Source organism: Malus sylvestris, chromosome 6 (genome assembly GCF_916048215.2).
Source record: "Malus sylvestris chromosome 6, drMalSylv7.2, whole genome shotgun sequence".
Lineage (NCBI taxonomy): Eukaryota > Viridiplantae > Streptophyta > Magnoliopsida > Rosales > Rosaceae > Malus > Malus sylvestris.
In genome coordinates, this window is record NC_062265.1 from 1436009 (window position 1) to 1459815 (window position 23807).

At 36.5% G+C, this 23807-nt stretch overlaps 2 protein-coding genes and 1 long non-coding RNA gene across 8 annotated transcripts; 1 reads left to right on the forward strand and 2 right to left on the reverse strand.

Annotated features, from left to right (window-relative positions):
* Positions 1 to 1633: 1633 nt before the first annotated feature.
* On the reverse strand, positions 1634 to 2661 carry LOC126627537 (NDR1/HIN1-like protein 12). The gene is made up of 2 exons (XM_050297132.1): positions 1746 to 2661; positions 1634 to 1695 (listed from the first exon to the last, which is right to left on the reverse strand). Exon 1 carries the CDS (start codon positions 2445 to 2447, stop codon positions 1833 to 1835), a length of 615 nt encoding a protein of 204 aa, XP_050153089.1. The 5' UTR covers positions 2448 to 2661; the 3' UTR covers positions 1634 to 1695; positions 1746 to 1832.
* A 1177-nt stretch (positions 2662 to 3838) lies between these two features.
* On the reverse strand, positions 3839 to 8581 carry LOC126627535 (alkylated DNA repair protein ALKBH8 homolog). Of its 6 annotated transcripts, none has more exons than XR_007625036.1 (8): positions 8180 to 8580; positions 7318 to 7419; positions 7127 to 7213; positions 6340 to 6465; positions 5832 to 6122; positions 5445 to 5510; positions 4125 to 4311; positions 3839 to 4040 (listed from the first exon to the last, which is right to left on the reverse strand). XR_007625036.1 is itself a non-coding variant. In XM_050297125.1 (8 exons), exons 1-8 carry the CDS (start codon positions 8480 to 8482, stop codon positions 4019 to 4021), a joined length of 1059 nt encoding a protein of 352 aa, XP_050153082.1. In that variant the 5' UTR covers positions 8483 to 8580; the 3' UTR covers positions 3839 to 4018. The 6 variants fall into 6 exon arrangements, 5 of the variants coding, with proteins under 5 accessions (XP_050153082.1, XP_050153086.1, XP_050153085.1 ...); XM_050297125.1 differs by having other exon boundaries at positions 4250 to 4311; XM_050297129.1 differs by having other exon boundaries at positions 3839 to 4124; positions 4250 to 4311.
* A 9662-nt stretch (positions 8582 to 18243) lies between these two features.
* LOC126627538 (uncharacterized) lies at positions 18244 to 19463 on the forward strand. Its single transcript, XR_007625037.1, has 2 exons — positions 18244 to 18329; positions 19263 to 19463. It is a non-coding gene; the product is annotated as an uncharacterized LOC126627538 (long non-coding RNA).
* The last annotated feature ends 4344 nt before the right edge of the window (positions 19464 to 23807 follow it).

The following is a 23807-nucleotide window of genomic DNA, read 5'->3' on the forward strand; positions in this document are numbered from 1 at the left end:
GTTACGAAGCTTTGAAAATTGTCCAAACTTCCAGCCAAGAGCTCCAAGACACTTAACGGAGTTTTTAACGTATTGACCAAAATGATGGATGGTGGACAATCTCAGGGACCACTTCTATTGATTTGAAATCTCATGAACCAAAATAAGGAATTATGCAAATCTCATGGACCATTTTCGTGATTTAGCCTTTCCAATATGGAGTGTACATAGGAATTAGAAGCATTGTTACATGATTATTTTGCTGATGTGAGGCATTAAGCCTATTTAGAACGTAATTAATATATACATACAACTCGCAACAATGTGTATAATGTACCTTTCTCAAAACCCAAAAGTAATGACAATTAAGTTCTATAAGTGTGAATAAATGGTTGTTTCGCCGATGTGAGACATTAAGTCTATTTACAACTTACCAAATATATACATACAACTCGCAACAATGTGCATGATGTACCTTTCTCAAAACCCAAATTAATGACAATTAAGTTCTATAAGTGCGTATAATTTGCCGAGTTGCTAGCCAATGAGTTGTTCAGTTTCCACGTATTATCAAATTGGTCTAGGTCATAGTCAAATTGGTTAAAGGCACACCATTGGCCTCATTCATTAGTACCACCTCGAAGCAACTCCAAAAGACCTCCAAACAAAAAGCCAAGAAAAGGCAATCACAAAAGCAAAATAAAGAAAATAAAGGTGCTTTCTTTAGGCCCCATTTACACAGATTTCTGGGTATCTTTAGTTGCTTCTAGGTAGCTTTACCTTCTTTCGCTTAAATTGCACGATTGTCGTGGGTGCCGTCAGCTTGCCACTTGATTACTGAATGCCCAAAGCTTCATGTATTTCGCTTCTTTTCTTATTGCCTAAGGTCATCCTCAAAGTTATATCCTAGCCAGGAAGGGCTATATCTTAATCAGCAAACATGTTACTTTCAAGTAGCTCTCAGGTTGGCCACTTATACCCTCGAGCATGCTGCTTTTAGTACTATGACAAAGCCTTTGTGGAGCCTTGTGGGCTTCCTATGTCTTTTTACCTTTTTTTTTCTCTCCAATTAAACTAAACCGTTACAGTATAGTCCTGCATTAGAGGAGGTGAAAATAATGTAACCGAGACTGCACCCAAAAATAAAACTATAGGGATCTAAAACATAGCCCTCTCTTTGGCCCTTCATTGTTGCTGGTTGAGGACTAAATGAGCTTCTCAATAAACATTCCGAAACTAAATACAAGTGTAAACATTTTTAAGAGCTACATTACCAAATCCATCATTTGATTGCTGAAATCTTGATAAAAAAAGTTTTTTGGAAAATTAGCTATAATAAACATATTTTTCATTTGATTTGCAGAAATGAGTATTTTTAGTAATGACGACATATTGATTATATATCAACAACATAAAGATGACATACCGATAACACAACGATGATATAATAACAACATAATAACCACTAAACTTTTTTTTTTTTTTTGCAACTAAATGTTAAAATATGTTTATTACAGCTAATTACCCAAGTTTTTTTTTTATTGCCTAAGGAGCTTCTTATAAAAGTTGTGTTTGTGCTCTTCCAATAGGTTTATGAAATGACAATTAACCCTTTCTTCTTTTTTCCAGAAAGTATAAAAGTTTATAGGATCAATTATATGTAATCGTTACTAAAAATTGATTATTTCTGTAATTAAATCTCAAAATGTGTTCATTGTTGCCAATTGCCTGAGCAGGAGAGAGATAGATGAACAAGAAGAAAGAAGAACTTAATTTGTGTACATAAAAACTGAAAGATAGTAATTATAATATTATAAAGAAAAAGGAGGAAGAATTAATCTATTGATTGGATACTATTTTGCCCTTGAGCTGCAGGGAGAGCGTATGTAGGTTCCATTTGAGGGATGAAACTTGAGCTGACAATTCAAGTGAACCCAGAACTTCACTGAACCAAGCAGCCCTACTCTCCACCTTGCCCTCAGGTTCCCCTTCAAGTTAAAAATAATTTTGTCCCGCTTCAACGAAATGTCGACTTGATCCATCAGCTCCGGACTCAGAGGAATCGACGATGATTGCACCAAGTAATGAAAATCAACTGAACTATTTTTCTTGACTTCAAACGGATACGCCACCAGCTTGGCAATGTTCAGCCCTTGGAAGCTTAGAATGAAGCTCGTGTCCGAATACACTGCGTGCGCTTTGGTGTTGTCGTTCTCCGCCCTTACCACAATGGTGATCTCCGTATCAACAAGACCGGCCACGGAGTTTTGGAAGTTGTCGAGATGAGCGGAGGTGACGGTGATGAAAGGCACCCTCGGATGGATGATCATGTAGCCGACAAACACCGCGATGCCCGCGATGATCACGGCTATGGCTATAACGGTGCAGATGATGGCTGCAAACCAAACCAAAGGGTGTGTGGTTCTTTGGTGATGCGGACCATGGATTAATTTTTTTGGTTTTGTCATTGAGGGCCAACCCGAAGAGCGACAACATATAGGGCAAGAGTGTTTCGGGGTTTTACGGGCAGCTTTATGTTGGATCAGGTGGCGGTGGTGGTGAAGATTTTAGGGTTGAGTGGCTTCCCCAAAGACGTGGAATTCAGTTGAGGTTGTTCCTAGTTCTTAATGGTAGGGAAGGTTTTGGTATCTTACTTTCCTTGTTTGAAAGTATTTGTGTTGTCTGTATTTATCATATTATATAAATATCATATATATATATATGAAATATTTTAAGGGAAGAGATTTTTATTTTTTTATAAAAATAGGGATTAGTTGTGGGGTCCACATTACATCGAACTTTAACGATCCAAACCGTCTATTTTTCAAGTTGCACCTCATAGATCATCCTTGCAAAATATTAGCCAAATCGGAAATGTTTAAAACATCTAATTGGGTTCAAAGAAATTAATGAATACTTTGTTATATAAAAAACAATGAAATTTTATCTTGATAATTAAATAGGCAAATGGTTTTGGAGTGAATTGAATTTTTGCAAGGATGATCTATGAATCGAGACCTACAAAATAAACAGTTCGGATCGTTGAAGTTCAATGTAGCGTGAGCCCCACACCTAATCCCTATTTTTTGAAAAAAAATGAAAATCCCTATATAGATATATATATATATATATATATATATATATATATATATATATATATATATATATATATCCATCTAGGTATCTTGCTCACTACTTTACTCTTATAAAGCAAAATATACCAAACTTGCATTGCTACGTACACTTGTTGCCTTTCAACTGTTTGCAGATGTGCCAAACATTAAACTTCATGTACTATGTAATGTAATATGACCAAGAATCATACAAAAAACTGTATTTCATACGTTCATTCTTTTACGATTAGACAGGACGGTTTTACTTTTGATTCACCTTTTGCGCTTTAGAATAATAATCACTGTTGGATCTGTGACACATGTTACACAATATTTGTAGAAAGACTCGTATGGAAACCCAATATTTTTCATTTTCTTTTTAAAATATGAAAAAGATAGGTGCACATACAGAAGTTGTCTTCACTTTTATGTGCCTCCTTGAGAAAAGAAACACAAATCTCCAACTAGAATTTTGTAGAAATTGGCTTGATCTTTCCCTTTTGGGATTGGCCTTTCTTTTCTTGTAATTGGTCGGTTCTTTGTCTCATAAGTTCATTTACTTACCTACAAAGAAATGGGAATGGTATGTGTACCCCCATAGATGTGATATGCACACCCATATGTCAAAGTCTATTATACCCTTTGTAAAATGACTCAAATCACTTAATTCCATTTTGAAACTCAACAATTATGCTCTAGCAATTGCTTTAAGCAACAGGATTTTCCAATTTTCAGAAAGAAAAAAATGGCCAAAATATTTCACTTGATGTTTTCTCCTCAGGTAAATTTCGATAATTCTACAGTATAAGAAATTGTTACACCAATCTGTAAATGCTTCGGACAACAAAATCTAAGTTTGTCTTCCTTTTTTCGTGATTTCTACTCCTTGTAAGACCAGCAGCGAACTTCGCTACATGGATTGCCATTTACTGATCCTGGAATTTCATCCTACAAAATCATACGCGGGATCATCGATTGCTAAACTCTTTCCTTGAAGATCTAAGCGACCAACTATTAACAACACAGGGTTACCTGTTCAGAGATCAAAGAATCAAGTCCGCTTAATCACCTTAGACCATGCTAACCATCTCTTATGAAATAAAGCTATTGAATGAAGCAGAATTCAAAGCAACATCTTCTACCTTCAAGAAACGTACCCATTTAATCTCTGAGAGTCGCAATATTCCGGAAATTCACATTGGCAAGGACTTGTTCTAATCTGAAAAGCACGAAAGAACTTAGTTTAACATCATAAATCTAATTATTAGAACATAGCGCAAAACCGGATGGCATGGAAACAATTTAAGGTATTGAACAACATGCACATGCAATGTACGCTGAAGGAGATTAGTTCGGTATTTAAATACAACTATGAACACGGGAAGAAAGGGAAAGCAAGGAACTCAGTTGAAGCACTTGAATTCACACCCGCACAGCCATTCAAGTACGGTCGCAAATACAAGAAGTAACAAATAAAATGATGATATTTCATTAGTGCACGTATTTGCTCGGTTCTTGCAGCATCTTCAGTCATAATTTTAATATATGACTAAACAAGTTTATGTATCCTGATACGTGTTATATCATTGAAGATATAGAATGTATACTATGTGCCAACATATGCTACATCACTATTATGACGACAACGGTGATTTAACAATAACAAAATCAAGTATGAGTCGGAATGTTTTTTCTATACAACTATGTGCCCACATACATTAAGGCTCCTTATTTCTAATCAGTGAGAAAGGTAACCACATTACTGCCCATAGCGGGAGCCATTTTGTTAGAGCCTGTGAGAAAGTCATATAATTCAATACAACAACTTGTAATTTTATAGATTATTAAGATTACAAGCCATTGGATTGAATGACATCTGACCCCACATTGTAAACCAAAAACCTGAAAGCGATTTATAAAATATAATTTTGAATGGATGTGGGATCTTGCAAAGCAGAACCCCTTTTAACAAAATTCTATTTTAAGTTTGCACTTTTTTGCACTCTATATCACAAGTTCACGACATACATCAGTCACTCTAAGCTATTGCACAAAACTTTCATAACTGCCCTCCACAACATTTTTTAATCATAAGTTTCCGAATCCAAACATAATATAAGTGCAAATGTGATGGTTTTCAAAATCGGTTATATGACACTATTGATGGATTTTTCATACATAAAAGAGGGTAATATATTAAAATGGCAATTGAGATGCTTACTCTGTATCGTCTAAGGCATAGCAATTTATTTCCTTCTGTAACTCACATTCAAGGATTCTGAGTATGAATTTGAGTTTCCACAGTAGCAGCCAAAATAAAAACAAAAGCAAAAGACTTTGGATGTTATGTACCTTACGAAGTGTGAACGACACCCTCCTTGAGCCTCGCCTTATCACACTGTCATTCACCATGTCAATCTGTGAAAGAAGCAATTAATGAACCTTTTCCATCAATGAGAATGACAATCCACCAATGTGTGTGTGTGTGTGTGTGTGTGTGAGAGAGAGAGAGAGAGAGAGAGAGAGAGAGACAGAGAGAGAGAGACAGAGAGTGTGTGTGTGTGTGTGCATGTGGTGGTGAATGGTGTGATGATGAGATGATTGTGTTTGATGCCATATATGTTCAATGGTAAGTAACATTTCTAACACATTCTTACAGTAGTGTAAAATGGTTTAGGTGATTAGCAGGCAAGACCCCAGCACACAACCAGTTGATAATTCAGAAAATATATAAAATACCTTATGGTGTGGAATGTAATGATTCCACGCATAGCGCGCCTCCCCAGATAACAGTAGCATAGACCGAGGAGGAAGATAGATTGCCCTCCTTAAAAAATTTGAATTCTTTTCAGAACATTCCACTTCAAAATCAGAACTTGAGGAAGGTCTAGGAGGCAACCCGCCTTCCAGATATCTTCTAAACTCCATAATGCAAGGTCCTGCTAATGAAAGGCTGAAAATTAATCCCTCAAAAGCAGAATGGGTGTCTATATGTGGGGACAAACCCACCCCAGATGGGTAATCATTAACCTGTAATATAATAGTCTAGCTTCAGTATGCATATGATGATGCAATAACTCGTATTCTTAAGACATACTAGTTCATGACATTCCATATCTAACAAAAGATAACAGCTATCTTCTTCCAATAACTTCATTCCAACACAAAATAAAAGTACGAAAACAAAATCTATTTTGTCAAATGAAAGAACAATCACAAATAAAGTGCACAATATATAGTTTTATACCGTTAACTGGTCCAAAACAATAGCTTCATCATCCTTGCAGTTTGGAAGCATAGATATCCTTTCAAGTATAGGGGATACAAATCTTGGAAGTTCACCTAAGTTCTTTCTAGAATCAACGTTCCTTGTCTGTAGCAACAAGAAAATTAGAATTATACAGAAAGTCAGAAACGCTTGGAAAGTCATCCATATTCCTAACTTAATTATAGTCATCTAGTATTGGGTAACCCTTTCTTTAAAAACAAAAAGAAAACAAAGAGTAGGAAAAACAACAGAATATCTAGTAAATATTCCAACACAACTACAAATCATTTTAGATTAAAACAGCGGATAGAACCCAAGTGACATCTTAAACTACACTGTAAACACGAGGAGAAACCACTATCAATATAACTGGTTTCAAGAAAAAAAGGAGATTCAGTTCTAACATTCCAATAGCATGCTTTATCATGGCTCTGTTTTAAACCAACTTCCAAATTCTTCCTCTGGTTTAACCAATTTCCTGTTTCTTGCTCTGTTTCAACCAATTTCCAAGTTGTTACTCTGTTTCAAACTGATATGGAAAAAAATATAATGGAATTTTGAGAATTTTGACAAATTCACGAGAAGAAACATTCCCCCACTCCCATGTTTTAACAAGTTGCATGGACTGATACGTCAAATGTAATGATTAGATTTCAAACGAGATATTGCTGTCCAACAAAATAATTGGATATTTTCACAATGGTGTAGTTTATGAACAAATAATCAAGTTTAGGAGGAGGCAAGCTGTGAAATATCTGAGGCTTACTTCATAACAAAATTCATAGCCATAATGTTGAACCCTTCTTTTCGAAAGATTATTCCAATGCCTTTCATCAACTGCTGCAAGTAACTCCTAAAGAAACAAAAATAAGATACATATATAAGGTGAAATGCGGAAAACTAAGTTGATGCCTCACAAGTTTAAAAAGAAAATGTATGTGGACAAGGAGTGAACACCTCCTCTTCTTTGGCAGTGACAAAGTCATGAAACAAGTAAAGGCCAGGAATGTTTAAATCTGAAGCCAACAAAGATACGGGAACTGAATCATTTGCTCGGCCCTAAAAAGACATCAAATATATTAATGTGAGAAGAAACTGAGGAATGATATACATACTCTGGGAAATCAATTCATGCATCAAAACTAATAACAAACAATTTGCGGAACCACGCAATGTAACGGTTTGTTTCTAAGCGGGAACCATGACATACAACATCACGGAAAAGACATTAAGGCTATGTTTGGGTAAGAGATTTCTCAGTCCCAAGAGATTGATGCCAAGTTAGTAAGGAATTGACAACAAAATGTTAGATAGAGGGGATCATTGCAAAAGGCATGTAAGAGCGATTTGTCAATGACTTATTTCAAGTAGTGATTTGCAAATCCCCGTCGTGTGCCTTTGTAATGTTCATGAACGTCATGTCTAATCTCCGCTATCTAACACTTCGTAGTTCATTCCTTGCTAACTTGGCGGCCACATTCCTTCCTAAAAGAAGCTAATTTCTTCAATACAATAAAATTAAAGGTCGTACCGGTGCACAAGGCTCCCGCTTTACTCAGGGTCTGGGAGAGGTGAATGTCGGCTAGCCTTACCTCCATTTATGGAGAGGCTGCTCCCAAGTCTCAAACCCGAGACCTACCGCTTATGGGCGAAGGCATTTGCCATCGCAGTGCGACGTCTTCTTCAATACAATAAAATTAAATTAAAAAAATACACACTATTCCTGCTACCCTAAAGATTCACCAGAACAATGATGAGCATCCAGTTTTACCAAATCAATGAAAACAACCAACAAACAAAAACGAGTTGAATTCCAAACCTGCGAAGTGGGCTGAATCACAGAGTACCGAATGTGCAAGGAGCGCCCTCCAAGCTCAGGGCAAGGCCGACCGCCCAATGCATTCAAGGCGTTTTGGGCACAACCCTCTTCTGCAAAAGACACAACAACCCGAGCGCCGCTCTCGTCAGCCGCGTACACTCCTTTGATTTCACCGAAGGCCGCAAACACCGCCGCTATGGTGTCGTAGGAGAGTCCCACTGCTGGCCCACAGTTGGCCACGTATAGGTTGGGGCTCGACTGCCCTTTTCCTCCCTTCGGACGCCCAAATCGTGTTAAACCCATGAATGGTGTTCGCTCCACGGCAACTGCAAAGTTATCTCTGGATGTTTATGTCGTAGCCCTTTCCTTTTGAAAATTCTCTCTACCCCAATAATCTAATTAAAACTTAAGGCTAATTACCATTTAAGTTTGAGATGATTTTCAAAACGTATCATTCAATTTTCTCATCCAAGTATTAATGAAACTCTTTTTATTAATTAAAAGAGAGTGAAAATATATTTTTATCTTTAATCATAACGAAAATGTTAAGAACAGTAACGTAAAACCTCATTCCCTCTCTTCTCACCCCCACGTTCTCTCTCGCCCCCTTCCTCTCTCCTTCAATTTTAAAAACAAAAGTCGAAAATTTGGCACATTTTATATGTAGGCATATACTAGTTTTAAATTATAAAGTTTTAAAATTATATCAAGTTAATGCATCTTCAATAGAAGATGTAATATTCTTGAAATTGCTACCTTACATATTTAGTTGTCTGAAAAACAATTCAATGACAGGGTGTAAAATATTTATTCACCGGAAGAGATATATAAAAATGAATATTTACATACTTTCGAAAGGATAAAAAAAAGACTGTAAATATAAAATCAAAAAAGAAAAGTAAAGTTTGGTACTTCATTTTACGATTCCAAAACGACTATTTGACTCTATACATGTACTTAGTTAAGGTGTATGGAGAAAAGTACGAAGTTGGGAGAAAAAGATGAAACAGTAGAAAGTTTTTTGTTCAAAACAAAAGGATTCGGGTTGTGTGGAGTGTAAGTAGAAATATACTTTTAAGTTTTAAGCGATACTAGCATTCATGTACGTACTTACGCATGTGTAAAAGATATTTTTTAAATCACGAAGTGTTATGTGCGACTTATACATTTTTAATGTATTTATATATGTAAATTGTTTTAATTTTTTTTATGCTAGTGTGTTAATAGGGGAGGAAAGGGATCCTCGTCAGGATCCGGAGGATCTCGTAATCTTATTCGTTCATCGTACATCGTGCGGTCAGTTTCCTTAGATATTATTTATATTTAATTTTAAATTTTAAATGATTTCTGATTGTACGATATACGATGAATGGACATGATTACGGGATCTCCTAGATAGGATTCTTTTCCAACAGGGGAAACCTAATAATCTAATGACTTTGGCCTTTGCCATTCATAAGCTACCAGGTAGCAAGCAATCATGGTATATATGATTGAAACATTTTCCCCTAAATCATATTATCTGCTCTTCAATATAAAAGCCCCTGAGATTTTCATCACATAACTTTGGTCCCTGAGATTTAAAATCAATAGAAGTGGTCCTTAAGATTGTCCACCATCCATTGTTTTGGTCATTCCATTAAAAAATTCTGTTAAGTGGTACTTGAGCATTTTAATGGAATGACCAAAGTGATGGATGGTGGACAATCTCAAAGACCAAAGTTATGTGTTATGCAAATCTCAGGGACCAAAATTATGTGTTATGCAAATCTCATGGACCAAAGTTATGTGTTATACCCTTAACTCAACGGAGTTTTTTAACGGAATGACCAAAATACTTAATAGTGGACAATCTCAGAAACCAAGTCTATTGATTTTAAATCTTAGGGACCAAAGTTATGTGTTATGCAAACCTCAATGACCATTTTAACTAAAAAGCCAATATAAAATAAGGGTTTGATTTGAGTGGGGTTGGCTTTTTGGCCTTTGTGTGATGATGGCGGTGAGCTTCCACTGCAGTAGCAAAATGGAAGACTAAGGTCATCTCCAATCGAATGAGGGTCAGAGGGCTCCCTTTAGCCCTATAGCCCTCCAAGAAATTAATGTTTTAATAAACAGTATCATGTCATATTTCTTACTATCTCCAACCAAGGGGTCAAGGGTCATAGGCCAAACATAGCCTTATAATAAAAAAAAAATCATCTCCAACTAAGGAGGCCAAAGGGTCATAGGCCAAACATAAATTATTATTTTAATTGAATTAATATGGTTACTTAAATTAAATTATCTTATTAAAATAAGGTTTTCAGACATATTAAAAACTACAACAACTTCAATTTAAAGATTCAACTACTTCATTTTAAAAACTACAACTTAAATTTAAAGACCACAACTTCAATTTACAGACTACAACAACTTAAATTTAAAAATTACAACTTCAATTTAAAAACTACAACTTAAATATTAAAGACAACAACAACTTCAATTTAAAGACTATAATCATCATCTTCATCCGCCATTGTAGGAGTATAGTCGGATGTAAACAACTCTTGGGCCATAATTTCCCTCATTTTGCTATCAAAATATGTCTTACTCATTGAAGTGTAATTCGAAGTGTTCCTTTGCATGTTCCTATCATCCATCTCTTCTTGTATTTGTTTTACCTGTTCTTCGTGCCTACGGTTCCTTTTGTCTGCGTCAAAGGCATTTTGCTCTGCCATTAATCGTAATGAGGACTCCATTTCTTGTTGAAAGGCATAATCATCATTTGCCTTGCCCTTTTCCTTCAATTTTCGAGCCTTGTTTCGTCCCATAACCCTAAGTATGGAACCTTCACTCGAAGACGGACTTTCTACCCTTATTTCTTGAATAGTAGGAGATCCATGTTCATCCCCATCTGCATTTGTGGAAACATTTTCGAACACCAGCATAGGATCAACTTTTTGTTGAGGTGGATCTTCAAATAACACCCACCATTTACAAATTTCCCAACAACCGTGATGACTAAAGGGTTTCGTAAAAGATATTTATATATGTAAAAGATATTTTTTAAATCACGAAGTGTTATGTGCGACTTATACATTTTTAATATATTTATATATGTAAATTGTTTTAATTTTTTTTTATGCTAGTGGGTTAATAGGGGAGGAAAGGGATCCTTGTCGGGATCCGAAGGATCTTGTAATCATGTTCGTTTATCGTACATAGTGCGGTCAGTTTCATTAGATATTATTTATATTTAATTTTAAATTTTAAATTTTAAATAATTTCTGATTGTACGATATACGATGAATGGACATGATTACGAGATCTCCTTGATAGGATTCTTTTCCAACATGGGAAACCTAATAATCTATTGACTTTGGCCCTTGCCATTCATGAGCTGCCAGGTAGCAAGCAATCATGGTATATATGATTGAAACTTTTTCCCCTAAATCATATTATCTGCTCTTAAATATAAAAGATTTTAGCCAAAATGGCCCCTGAGATTTTCATCATATAACGTTGGTCCCTGAGATTTAAAATCAATAGAAGTGGTCTCTAAGATTGTCCGCCATCCATTGTTTTGATCCTTCCATTAAAAAATTCTATTAAGTGGTACTTGAGCATTTTAATGGAATGACCAAAGTAATGGATGGTGGACAATCTCAAAGACCAAAGTTATGTGTTATGCAAATCTCATGGACCAAAATTATGTGTTATGTAAATCTCAGGGACCAAAGTTATGTGTTATGCCCTTAACTCAATGGAGTTTTTTAACGGAATGACCAAAATACTTGATAGTGGAGAATCTCATAAACCAAGTCTATTGATTTTAAATCTCAGGGACCAAAGTTATGTGTTATGCAAACCTCAATGACCATTTTAACTAAAAAGCCAATATAAAATAAGGGTTTGATTTGAGTGGGGTTGGCTTTTTGGCCTTTGTGTGGTTGATGGCGGTGAGCTTCCATTGCAGTAGCAAAATGGAAGACTAAGGCAATCTCCAACCCAATGAGGGTCAGATGGATCCCTTTAGCCCTATAGCACTCCAAGAAATTAATATTTTAATGAACAATGTCATACCATATTTCTTACCATCTCCAACCAAGGGGTCAAGAGGTCATAGGCCAAACATAGACTTGTAATAAAAAAAAATCATCTCCAACCAAGGAGGCCAAAGGGTCATAGGCCAAATATAAATTATTATTTTAATTGAATTAATATGGTTACTTAAATTAAACTACCTTATTAAAATAAGGTTTTCAAACATATTAAAAACTACAACAACTTCAATTTAAAGATTCAACTACTTCATTTTAAAAACTACAACTTAAATTTAAAGACCACAACTTCAATTTAAAGACTAAAACAACTTAAATTTAAAAATTACAACTTCAATTTAAAAACTACAACTTAAATATTAAAGACAACAACAACTTCAATTTAAAGACTATAATCATCATCTTCATCCGCCATTGTAGGAGTATAGTCGGATGTAAACAACTTTTGGGCCATAATTTCCCTCATTTTGCTATCAAAATATGTCTTACTCATTGGAGTATAATCCGAAGTGTTCCTTTGCATGTATTTGTTTTACCCGTTCTTCGTGCCTACGGTTCCTTTCTTATGCGTCAAAGGCATTTTGCTCTGCCAATCGCAATGAGGACTCCATTTCCTGTTGAAAGGCATAATCATCATTTGCCTTGCCTTTTTCCTTCAATTTTCGAGCCTTGTTTCGTCTCATAGCCCTAAGTATGGAACCTTCAGCAGGAGACGGACTTTCTACCCTTATTTCTTGAATAGTAAGAGATCCATGTTCATCCCCATATGCATTTGAGGAAACATTTTCGAACACCAACATAGGATCAACTCTTTGTTGAGGTGGATCTTCAACTAACACCCACCATTTACAAATTTCCCAACAACCGTGATGACTAAAGGGTTTCGAGTTGTCCTCCATATACAATTCCTCTGCTTGGCGTACCTAGAAAATATAGTTACAAAAATTAAAGGAAATTAATTTATGAAATTAAATGTGATATAATCAAATATTTAAAATAACTTGTGAAAACACTTACTTCGTCGTAGCAATTGGCTCTGCTTTCATGTCTGCTTCCGGCCTTTAACATTGCTTGATGCCATTTATTCAAAATTGGATGAAGATGTTTTTCTCATCTTAAAGAACAACTCTCGTGGTTTCGGGAATTCGGTGGAGTGGTGCATTCGTAGAACTTATAGTACTTTTTGGATGTACGAGTCCAAACACGTTCACTTGTTTGAGAACTCTCCCTCACACTATATTCTGAAACCCATATATAAGCCCTGCAGAAAGCTTCATCTTCTTTTCGGGTCCAATCCCTACATTTCATTGCAGATGTGGCCATTTGAAAATTATTGAAAAAAAATTGAAAGAAAGATTATTAGAAGAGGTAAGAGAATATAATGTGAAGAATTGAAATAAAATGAAGTAAAATGGTATGGAATGATGAAAATTATGTGAGAAATGGTGTATGAATGGCTTATGTATTTATAGGGAAAAAATTATAATTTTTTTTTAATTGTCCGGAAAAAAAATTTCAAATCCAACGGTAACCTGGCATCATGCTGACGCCAGGTAGCTGTTGGAGTTCAAAATTTGGGCCAGCCCGGGGCTTGTTGGCTAGCTCCTTTGGGTCAACCGATTGGCCTAATTTAGTGGTTTTAGCCTGGTGGGGCCCACGAGTCTTTTGGCCTAGCCCTCGATTGGAGACGGTTTTCATGTCATTTTGCTATTTTTAGCCCTTTGACCAGGTCGGTTGGAGATGGCCTAACATACGAAAAATTAGTCATTCAGTATTATGGTTTGGTAGTATTTCTCTTCATTTGTAAGTGAGAGGTTTTAGGTTCGAATCTCATGAATGGCAAATTCGATCTCAAATTAGGTTGCTCATTATGTGGCTTAGCCGAACTCTTCCACCCCTAGTGTAAAGTATATCATTGTACTAAAAAAACATACGAAAAACTAACAACAAAAGAGTTAAAAATTGTCAAGGGTAAAACTGGAAACTCATTAGGTTATTTTGCTTGGGTCATGTTAATTGGACTGATTTAGGTTAAGCTTGGTCCTAACCATTAAATTGTTGTAAAATCGACGGTTAGTGCAGTGGAATAAATAAACAAGACACAAAATTTACGAGGTTCCTCTACAGTCAGTATGATTAGAGTACGTCCTCGGGGTAGCAGTGGTGCTTTCATTATAATTTGGAATAATAGGAGTATAAAGATAACTCTCTCTATTCTCTCCTCACTTCTTCCTCTCTTTTCTTTCTTTCTCTTCCTTCCTATCTCTGTCGTGAGTCTCTCCACTTTGGTGTTGTGTGGGGTTTGTATTTATATAGAAAATAGGAGTCGTAGGAAGCAAGCTTCGGCAGATAGGGGTGGGTTCAAAAAATCGAAAACTGAAAAAAACCGATATCCGAACCAAACCGAGGTCGAAAAAAACCGAAGCGAAAAAAAACCAAACCGAACCGAATCTGGCCAGTTCGATTTCAGTTTTTGAGGTTCGAAAACCGAACCGATATATATATATATATATATATATATATATATATATATATATATTTAATTATTTTTTTTCAATATTTCTAAATAGTTTAGTCATACAATCACAACAAAACAGAACTTGTTGCCAAGTTGGTTTCAATGAAACTTTTCAAGTTTGAGCGCATGGGTTCGAACCCTCATGCCTCTAGGATTTTTGAGAATTTTTTTTATTTTTATGAGAAATCAACAAAACCCTTTAACCCTAGCCACTAATAGTAGCAGCTACACTTTTCTATTTTTAATTCCCTTCTTCTCTCTCTCGTTCCCTACCTCTAGACTCCCTCCATGAACCCTAACCCAGTAACCCTCTCGCGCAGCCTGAGCCTCCTCTCTCTCTCACTCGGTCTTCAACTTCAATCGTTTGTCTCTCTCAATCTCTCATGAAACCCGCGATGGTGCGACCCTTCTCACTCTCAATCTCTCACACCTCGCCCTCGCCGTCAGCATTTTCTTGCCGTTTCGAGTCTCGACACTCGACAGCAAAAGGTTAGCCTCTCCTCTCTCTCTTTCTCTCGGTCTTCAACTTCAATCACTCTCTATCTCTCTCAAACTTTTTGTCTCTCTTGGTTTTGAATCATAGGCGACCCGCGAGTTCGCAACGGCACGACCCTTCTCAATCTCTCACACCTCGCCCTCGCCATCAGTCTTTCATCTCGCCATGAGCTTCTTATTGCCGTTTCAAGTCTCGACTGCAAAAGGTTAGTCTCATACTCTCATTTCTCTGTATTAAATTTTCTATTCTATTTATCTATTAAAATTGGTTCTGATTAGAGAATGATTCATTTCATACTTTGCATTTACTACTTACTCTTGGATTTATTAGTGTTATGAAGTGACTGAGATTTATGAAAGCACATGTATCTGGGTTTCTGCTTACTCTGAGCTTTTGCTTACCGATTCTTCCAGATCTAGTATTTTATTAACTTGTGAATTTCACACAGTGTGCTCATTTTCAGTGTGATTGTTTCTGGGTTTCTTTCTACCGTTACTACTCACTTTTCGAATTATGGTTAGAATGATAGGACTTTGTGACTCCATATCTGCCTTTAAAATTCAATGTGATTGTTTTTCATTTTCTGGATTTTAATCTTGCTAGAAAATTATAAAAAACAGTAGGCTAAAGAACAATTGGGCGAGCTAGAACAACTGGGCAATGGGAGAGCTAGAACTGGACAACTAGATTTTAATCTTGCTAGCAAACTAGTATATGTTTGTCATGTTTAAGTGTACTACCAGTCCACTGGGAGAGCTAGAACAACTGGGCAATGGATCACTCCCTAATTAGAAACCTAGACAGTTAATTGTCGACTAATTAGTTTTTATAAATAAGCCAAGTTTAGGTTGATCCCCACACTAATGAATTATGATGTACTTGATACTTTCTCTCCTACACTTTTTCTTGGGGTTTTCCAGAGATATTCTTGCTTTTCTGAGTATATGATCTTCGTGACAGAAGGATGCCACAGTTCTTATGTTGGTTGCAGACTCAGAAGCAAGACCAATAAGATTGGAATCTCCAGCAACTGCATCACCTTCGACTTCTTTGGCATACTTGGCTTGAATCAAACCGCCAATGAATTGGCAAGGCATCACACCTCAAGCTACCAAGCCCATTCTCCAGTCAACAACCATGCTGATAACTTTTCCAATCAATATGGAAGAGATGCACTGAACAATAACGGACATACGATCAACAATTATGGTCTTCACCATTAATAATTTTTTTTATTTAATTATCTATTTTGAGTATTATTTTTTATTGACAAAAAAAAAAGAAAAAAAACTGAATCGGAAAAAACTGAACCAAATACAAACCGAACTGAACCTAAACCAACAAAAAATCAAACCGAACAGTAATTTCAGTTTGGTTTTCAGTTTTGGCAAAAAACCGAACCGAATGCAATTGAACCCACCTCTATCGGCAGACAGTGGAAGGGCAACTTGCCCATTATTTAGTTATTTGAGTGGACATCCATTATTCTACAGCACTCCCTCTTGAATGGCCACAAGTCTTCGATTGACTCGTTAAAATCTTGATCTGTTGTTTGATACTCCCCCTGATGAGTAGTACCATATATGATGTGCTTGTTGACTTTCCACATGCTTATTCTTGAACTAGGCTAAAGGGCCTTCTGTTAGACTTCCTCCAAATGTCTGAATTTACTTCTTTTATCTGTAGCTGAATTTGATTCAAGGGTGTTAGACAATTGATCTTGAATCAGACTTGTGATTTGTTCAAGGGTCTTGGGACTTGTTCTTGAATGAAATGGGACCACGAGCAGCTATACGTGACAAGTGATCTTCGGCTCCATCGGGGATGAATCGGCACGTGTTTTCGTTATACTTGTCTCCACATGCTTCAATGTATCATTTTCACTTGCCTTATCTGTTCTTATTGCAAAAGTGGTATTTTCCTTAGTTTCTCCCATGCATGTGTGACATCTTCTCTTGCAATATTTGTCACCTGATGCAGGAGTGGAATGCAACCTTTGCATTTGAATGGTCCTTCAGAACATCACTTCTCAGCGACTTATCATGCTTACCAGCTTCAGTGTAAGTAACCAACATCATATCAACAGTTGAAAATGAGTACTCGAGAGCAATGCAAGGTAAGCAACCAGGCAAAGGTTCTGGGCAATCAGTTCCAGATCGGAAGGTTAATTCCAAGTGCCGGCTAATTGCTCTCTTTCTCCTTGTCCTGCAGGTGAGAACAAGGACAAAGAAAAGGACATGAAGAAAGTATGATATGAGATACTCTTGTTTTCGACCCTAATGATATGAGATACTCTTGATATGGTGTGAATTATTTGAAGAGGTATTCTCGGAAAGGAAGAAAACTGAGTATTTCGAGATGCTTTTTTGAAGATGCATTCTCGGAGATGAGGAAGAGTTAGGTATTCTTGCAAGTCTGCCTTGTTATGGAGAACAGAGGTCGACATATATAGAGATTTCCCAATAGCAAGTAGTGGTGATGTGCCTTTACTCTTGTTAGCAATTGTGGTGTAATTAGAACAGTAAGATTTACGTGTTTTCAACTTTGTCAGAGATCTTTGACAAAGTTGCACGTGATATCTGAAAAGCTGAGATTGCATCTGAAAAATGCCAAAGAACTTTATTCAAGAAAATCTAGCTTTTGAAATTCGGGGGGGGGGGGGGGCGGTGTCTCTTTGATTTTTGAACAAGTGCCCATGTTGCGTCTTCTTTTATAGGGACATCAATTGTTTTCAACAGGCCCGGCCCAGGCCCAGTGCCACAGGGGCAACTGTCCAGGGCCCAAACTTGAAAGGGGCACCAAAAAACATCCAAATAATTATGTAATAGGTATAAAAATATCCAGAGCCCAAAATAACATAGATCGGCCCAGATTTTTCTGTCCACCTCACCCCTGGAAACACATAGTTATAGAATTTTAAGACAAAAGCATCCCTTATCTTTTTTAATATTTACACCATCTAAATCATAAAACAAACCCTAAAATTCTCTCTCTCTCTTCTCTTCCCTTCTCTTCACTCTTTTGTACCCTGTAAGATTCGCAGCTTGTTTATGATTGCCTCCTCGATCCCTTCCCAGATTTTTCTCTTACTCGGTATGCATTATCTCTCCCTCTCCCTCTCTCTTAATTTTCTTTTTCATATTATTTGTTTCTGGACTTTGTCTGACTTGAATTTGTTGGTTTTGTTTGATGGGTTTCTCTTTAATTTTGATTTCACGTTTAGAACAATGATGGGTTGGTTCCTTTTCCCTTCCTTTTTTTCTGTGTTGGGGTTTCAATTGCCATATTTTAATGTGATTTTATTATGTCTGTGATTTCTAATCCCTTGAAAATATAACTGTTTCCTGTATTCCTGGTAATTAGGAGTTTTTATTTTATTTTTTCCCCATCTTCTGAGTTCTATTTGCTTGGAAAAAGTTGTTTCTGGAACCTAAAGTGTATATCTTTGAATGTGATTTTCTATAGAGAAATTTATTAATGGAAGTGATTGGTGGTGGCCATTTCTACCATTGTCTCTATTCATGTAGGGAAAACCCTTGTTTGTAATTCTCCCACTGGCGATTTTTCGATTTCAACTGATATACATCCTATACAAAAACATGTTTCAATTGCGAAACATTAGCTGTTAATGGTTTGTTTGATCAATATTACAAAGAACTGGGAATTTTCTACCATTGATCATCTTCACAAATGATTAGGCATCCTCATGGTACTAATTTGTTCTCTTGAAAATCAATTGTCCTCTAGAATTTCCTCTGAATATCTTTAAACCTGTTATGTTTTGGAGACTAAGCTTTTGAGTTTTGCTATCCTTGCAACCTTAGAAGCCTTCACCTTGCACCCAAGGTCCCGACTTCAATTCCCCCCTCCCCGGTATCGTTTGTAGAAAAACAGAAAGCCATTTGCAGGTTCAGGGGTAAATTGATGAATACCTCTATTTTATATGATTGGATGAATATCTGATTGGATTGGGATCTATTGGATGTGTGTTTAATACGTTATGTGATTGGTTTTTTTTTCTTGCAGCTGCTACACCAAAATAAATTAGAGAGTTAATGAAGGTTGAAGGGATTACTAATGATGAAGTCAAAAGCCATTTGTAGGTTTGTATATGTGATTATCCATCCGTTTTGGATCATAATTTGGTTGATGTGAATAAAATTTTACACATACATGACAGAAATTGGAAGCCATTTTGCATGCTATTAGTGATGATTTTTTTTTACACATACATGTGATTATCCTTGTTAAATATTTTTTTTTAAAATATATGTTTCCATATTAAAAAAGGGCACATTTTGAGCTTTCGCACCGGGCACCAAAAAACTCAGGACCGGCCCTGGTTTTCAAGAGTATGCTCAGAAAGTTGCTGCCTGTAGAAATTTTCCCCTTCTTGCACTTCTGAGATTTTATTTTACCCCATTTTTCTTTCATCATTTCTGAAAATGGCTTACCCATCTAACATTTGCTTAGATTAGAGTCTCAGAAGTGATACAGATGAGCTACGTCATGATAATATATGGCACACATCCTTCTTATCTTCTAATGGTCCTCTTATGGTTAAAGACTCTATGATGAGAGACAATACAACGGCTACAGTAGTAGCTATGAACCTTCTCACTCCCAGAGATAAAAGAATACTTGCAAAGAAGACTGATGAATCGGTTGTTCAAGACTTTTTGGCTTTAAGTGTTCAGTGTGCGGGCTCTGTTTCCAATATGGGCCAAAGCCTACTTGCTCAAACTTGCCAAGTTGAATCATTGATGGCTGAGGTGGCAAGTCTAAAACAAGATATTAGAGGGCTCAAGCACGAGAATAAAGAGTTACACGTGCTTGCAAATAATTACTCCACGAACTTGAAAAGAAAGCTCGACCAGCTGCTAGAATCCGAAAGTCGGATTCGAAGTGATCACCAGAGATACGTAGCTAAATTCTGAAAGCAACTAATGCCTTCCCCTTCTGGTGTTTTTCCAAGTACCGGGGCGTCACATGATCAATCTCCAGTGCCTTTCCTTTCTGGGGTACTGCCGAGTACTGAGGCTTCACATGAGCAACCTTTGTGAAAGTTTCATCCTGTTTGTTTGTTTTAACTCATGTGTATGCACATATCTGTAATTTCTCGGAGATATTAATAGATAAGCATTTTTTTCATTCTATGTATTGTGCTAAATACAATAAAGCATATACTTCACTAAGATGTGGTACTTCTGGGTCAAATATCAATTTATATTTTCCCTCATGAAGATAAATGATTGTTCTTAGTGTCTAAATATTGGTTACTCACTTAAGTATTTAACTCATAATCTTCAATCCATATGATTCTTTAATATCATAAACATCATAGATAAGATTCGTGTTGGCGTATTGTTCGATCTGTAGTTCGAGACAATATTTCTCTCAACACTTTATAATCTTTTCAGACTCTTCAAGAGTCCCAATCTAATATCATCAACTCTTCATGAGTTCTAATTTAATATCATCAACTTCTTGCAAGAGATTTTAGTATGTTGCAACAATATCATAATGATAGTACTCACTAAAGCAATTTATACCATCCATTGGTATTGAGTACATAATTTATGTTTTACCCTTCCGGGTCTTACTTCAAGCAATTTGAATCCTTCAGAGATTTTTTACACTTTATGACATATTTTCCTTTCGAATTTATACAGAGCAATTTTGCTCCCACGTAAACTTGAGGGATTTACTTATAAAGATATGATGTGGGCAACTCATAACCCTTCATATATAATTCTCCATTCATATGAACTTGTTTACAAGGGTATAATTTCATGTTTCAATTAGTAACCTTGTGTCATATTATGTGAGTGTATTTTACTGTATTACAAATGCCCATATGTAACCTCGTTGGTTCAACATCTTTTGGCTATTTGTATTGTATTCAAGTATATAGGTCCATTTTTCCATGTTCATACAAAATTGTAATGGAATTGACCTTCTCCATTTTTGGCCAATAATTTTTGTTAATGGAAAAAGAACAGGACTCAATATCAACATAGCTCATTGATGAATTTAGTAGCTACTTATAAAAACTAAAATTACCATTGGTTATCATCAATTCAAGATCCCATATTCTCATGTGCATGTGCATGCATAAAAGCTTTTCATTTCTTTGGATATCCATTGCCTCTTCAAGGGCATTACACTATCTCTTCTAGGATAGTCGTAATTTAGAGAATGCGGATCATAACCTCCTCTTGAGCGTTAGAGAGCTTGGATTTTAATCTCCACTTCCGGAAGTTGAGTCATTGGAACCTATACGTCTATCATGCTTCATGCATGAGACATCAAAATTCCCATGTCCACGGATTGTCCTTTCTGGGACTTATATCCATGCAACGACTATCATGCTTATGGCATGCAATAGTTATACTTCGAGAATGCAATAGTTCAGTAGTGCCATATTCTTCTTTTTTTTAAATGACTAAATCTTTTGAGTCTGAAGGTATGCCACGCTTCAGGTGACACACCCCGACCTAAATCAAGGCATGTTGGCCGTCATGTGGGAGTGATGTAATCATGTGCACAGTGCAGAAGCAATAGAGATAAAAGGGAATTTCAAAGGAATAAAAACCAAACTATTAGCAGAACTAGTTAAGATAGAGTGCTAGTGAGAGATTAAGTGCGAAATACACAACCAGAGCATAAATAGTCTAAGTGCAGTCAAGCAGGACAAGTACTAATAATACAACACCCGAGGGTGTTCCTACATGGTGATGTTGTGTCAAAACCCCTGTCAGAATCCTCGTGATCCACCAAAGCACTTCTACTTAAAACCTAGAAGGGCGCAAAACAGAAAGTGTGAGTGGGCAAAAACAAAACTTTTCAAAATCATTTCATTTCTCAAAAGTTCTAACCCCTCGCCGTTAAACCTGTATAATTTCCCAGAAAATAATAATAATAATAATAAGTTGTATCTGAAATTTTACTTAAGATGAAAATCCATAGAAGTATACCATGCCAAAATTTCTCAATGCAATGCTATAGGTAAACCAGGCAAAATATATAAATGTCAAATATCGCATCAGCCAAATCTCTCTAACTGAAACTGCACTGCTAAGTATATAGCTCGTAACCAATCTCAATCATATCAAATCAAATCCTGCACACGAGTCGGAACCACCTACAATTGTTTTTATGACAAGACAAGGTGTAAAGTAAATTTGCTCTAGTGCTACGATCATGTGAAGGCTGTGCAAATGATCGCGAGTCACATATGAGTCGAAACCACCTAAAGTGGTATGTACGACAAGCTTGTGCACCTAACTTGGATCCAAGGTAAGCATACAGTGCGGGAGGTGAACATCACGTGAAGGACTGTACCCTAACTCTGAGCAGAAGCACTAATACCGGGTGCAAGTTTATGAGCTCTCAAAACACCACATCATATTTCACATAACTGAAGTAATCTCAATCTTTAATTTATGAACTTACCTGGCACTTACCTGTACGTCCGCAGCACCAATTATAAATATATGCAACTACTAATGCATAAATAAAATAGGCAGATACTTTGCATGGTATTTCAAAATGTATAATCATTCAAATTCATTTTCTAGGAAACAAATCTCAAGTATATAAGTATATACAAAAAACTGAAAGCCCACTCACTGGTATGTCGAAGGGTCGTAGCCTCCGAGCCTCGATTAATGGCGCTCATCCACAAGATAGGTCTCACCTATATGCGAAATAACTGAATAAACGTTATTTAAAGCACATACACAAAACTATGAAATAATTTCTCATACATTGATCAAATGGGGTATATAAATATAACATCGTGACCTACACAACTCCATAAACATCCCCAAATTCTTAGAAATAATTTTGGAGTTGTCACGCACCGGCGAGGGCACGACACTACACCCCCCCCCCCCCCCCACGCGCGGCCAACCTTGACGGAATCCTAACTGCCGTTAGGAATATTCCGTTAAAATCAACCAACGCCGTTAGTCGCCATTAGGAATATTTTGTCAATTTTGACGGAATATTCCGTTGTCTCCTACCTTCGAACTCCGACGACCGTCGCCATCGCTGGAAACTGAAAAAACTTTAAAACCTTATAACTTCTTCATTTTTGTACCAAAATTCACCAAATTTATATCAAATTGAAGCCTTGAAGGAGTAGAATAAAACCTTACCACTTTTAGACCCTAAAACTTCAGGAACTTGCCGGAAAAAGTTCCGATAATCCAGCCAAACTTAAAACTCGCCAATCTCAAATTCCCGACGTCCAATTTACTTGGTTTTTCTTCTCCGAGCTTCGTAAGGATGTTCTAAAACTTCCTACAAGTTTCAAATCTCCTGAAACATCCATAATTACGACCACATGAATAGTACCCCGAATTAGGGATTCTTGTCCTCGTGAAATCGAAGGTTTCACGTCTTACAATTAGTATAAATGAACTCAGAAGCTTGCAAGGAGTTCAAAATTACGTTATTGACGTCGATCCGTGCATGAAAGCTTGAGTTCGAAGTTCGTCTGTACGGCTTGTACGGAAAATGGAAAGAAGTCTAAGAGGGAGGAGAGAGAGAGAGAGAGTACGGGAG

What these genes read in the sequence shown, in the direction of transcription:
- LOC126627537 (XM_050297132.1), bottom strand. Translation starts at nt 2,447, where the DNA reads ATGACAAAACCAAAAAAATTAATCCATGGTCCGCATCACCAAAGAACC.
- LOC126627535 (XM_050297125.1), bottom strand. Translation starts at nt 8,482, where the DNA reads ATGGGTTTAACACGATTTGGGCGTCCGAAGGGAGGAAAAGGGCAGTCG. An exon ending in TGATTCAGCCCACTTCGCAG is followed by an intron (nt 7,420 to 8,179) that starts GTTTGGAATTCA and finishes ATGTCTTTTTAG; the next exon opens with GGCCGAGCAAATGATTCAGT. An exon ending in TCACTGCCAAAGAAGAGGAG is followed by an intron (nt 7,214 to 7,317) that starts GTGTTCACTCCT and finishes TTGTTTCTTTAG; the next exon opens with GAGTTACTTGCAGCAGTTGA.